General features: G+C 68.7%; 1 protein-coding gene across 1 annotated transcript in view; it reads right to left on the bottom strand.

Moving 5' to 3' along the window:
* Positions 1-993: 993 nt before the first annotated feature.
* KIF1C (kinesin family member 1C) overlaps positions 994-1885 on the bottom strand; it is an 11492-nt gene continuing 10600 nt past the window's right edge. Inside the window, exons 10-12 of the mRNA XM_010571499.1 lie at positions 1587-1876; positions 1219-1392; positions 994-1136 (exon numbers count right to left, since the gene is read on the bottom strand). Of these exons, the coding sequence (XP_010569801.1) occupies positions 994-1136; positions 1219-1392; positions 1587-1876 (607 nt within the window). The remainder of the gene's footprint in view (positions 1137-1218; positions 1393-1586; positions 1877-1885) is intronic.

Raw genomic sequence — 1885 nt, 5'->3', positions numbered from 1 at the left:
CAGCCCCTCTTCCCCCCTCGGGGCCACCAGGCTTCTTGCCACTGGCATCCAACTGACGGGGACCAGGGCATGATAGTGAGGCCGCCGGGATGGCAGGGGGGTGGAGGAAGATGGAGGGGGTCCCTGTCCTCCCCCCCCTCATCCCCCCCCATCCCCACCCCCTGCGTCCCCACTCAGTCACATCCAGCAGGTGCACCGCAGTGAAACCAGGGGACACTGGGGACTGCACCAGCCCCGAGGGGATCCCCCAGGCAGTCCCTCCCCCCTCTGCCCCCCTCCCCTTCCACAGCGGCCTCAGCTCCTACCGCCACAGCCTCTTCCTCTGCTGCGGCCTCACTCTGCCAGTAGCCACGCCCTTTCCCCGCCTTCCCTGCTGGAGACTATGCCCCTTTCTCTGCCTATCAACTGGAGGCCACGCCCCCCCGCCCCTCTGGCAGAGGCCACGCCCTTTTCTCCACCTCCCCGTCGGAGACCACGCCCATTTCACTGCCTATCAACTGGTGTCCACGCCCCTTTCCCCGCCTCTCCGCTGGAGGCCACGCCCCACCATCCCGTACATCTTCAGCGGGAGACCACGCCCCCTACGCCCCCCCGCCCCTCTGTCGGAGGCCACGCCCCCCCGCGCACTCAGCCCGAGTCCACCCGCCCGTCTCCGTCTGCCAGCAGGCTCCGCCCCAACCCTCAAACCCCGCCCCCTTGGCCGTTCTTAAAAGGAGCCTCACCGAGGGCTTTAAAGGGGGGAGGGGCGGGGGGTGACAGCGGGCAGTCCGGCCGCTGGGGTCCCCCCCATGGGGCCCCCCCCCGGGGGGGGGGGACCCCCTCTGTGTCGTGTCCCCCCCCTCAGAGAGGGAGGGGCGGTGGAGGGGGAAGGGAGGGGGCTCTCATCCACCCGGTGACGTGGCAGTGGGGATGGGGGGGTCATCACTCACGCCCTCCGGCTCTGCGCCCTTTATTTGCATATGGGGGGGAAATTTGGGGCGGGGGGGGGAGGTCTCAGGGGTTCCCCCGACATGGCCTCTTGCTCAGGTTCCCCAAAACCTGCTGCTGCTGCTGGCGGTAGGGGACGACGAAGGCCTCGGGGGGCAGCACAGCCCCCCCATCCGCCCCCACCCGCCCCATCAGGATGTAGCTTGACCCTGGAAAAGATTTGGGGGGGGGGGGGTGTCAGGATATGGAGGGGGCACAGAGGCACCCCCCCCCTTCCCATTGTGCACCCACCTTTCTTGAGGCCGGGGCAGAGGCGACAGGGCAGCTGGAGGCGCAGGGTGGCCCCCTTGGCTGGTTGGGGTACCTCCAGACCCCCCGACTTGTAGAGGCCCAAGATGGAGACCACGGCCCAGCCCTGCTCCTGGGGGGGGCCCCGCGACACCGACTTCACCGTCCCGGTCAGCACTGCCGGCACAGGGTGGGGGTGGGGGGTTCAGACACCCCAAAACCTCGGCCATACCCCATACTCCGGCTTTGGGGGGTCCTCAGCCATCCCCCCATCCCCATCTCACCCATTTTGGGGGGTCCTCAGCCTCCCCCACCCCATACCCCAGGGTTTTTTTTGGGGGGGGGGGGGGAGGGCAGCGGAGTGTCCTCACCGAAGTCACTGCTGCAGAAGTTGCTCTGCAGCGTCCCGGCACGCCGGCATCGCTGCGGACAGGGGGTCGCGGTGACGGTGGCGACGGTGGCAGTTGGTGTCACCGTCTTAGGGCCGGGGGGGACTTTCCCCTTCCCACCCCCCTTGGATTTGGGATTTGCCGGATCGGTGCCGGGGTCCGGTGCCTGATCCCGGTTCCTGATGGTGTAGGTGGCGGCGAAGCCATCGGCCGTCACGCTCAGGTCCGAGACGAATTGAACCAGCAGCTCGTGACCGGAGGAGAGGATGGGGCTGGGGGGG

The sequence above is a fragment of the Haliaeetus leucocephalus genome, unplaced genomic scaffold (genome assembly GCF_000737465.1).
Source record: "Haliaeetus leucocephalus isolate CR32 unplaced genomic scaffold, Haliaeetus_leucocephalus-4.0 Scaffold333, whole genome shotgun sequence".
Classification (NCBI taxonomy): domain Eukaryota; kingdom Metazoa; phylum Chordata; class Aves; order Accipitriformes; family Accipitridae; genus Haliaeetus; species Haliaeetus leucocephalus.
This window is presented reverse-complemented; position numbering and strand designations above follow the sequence as displayed.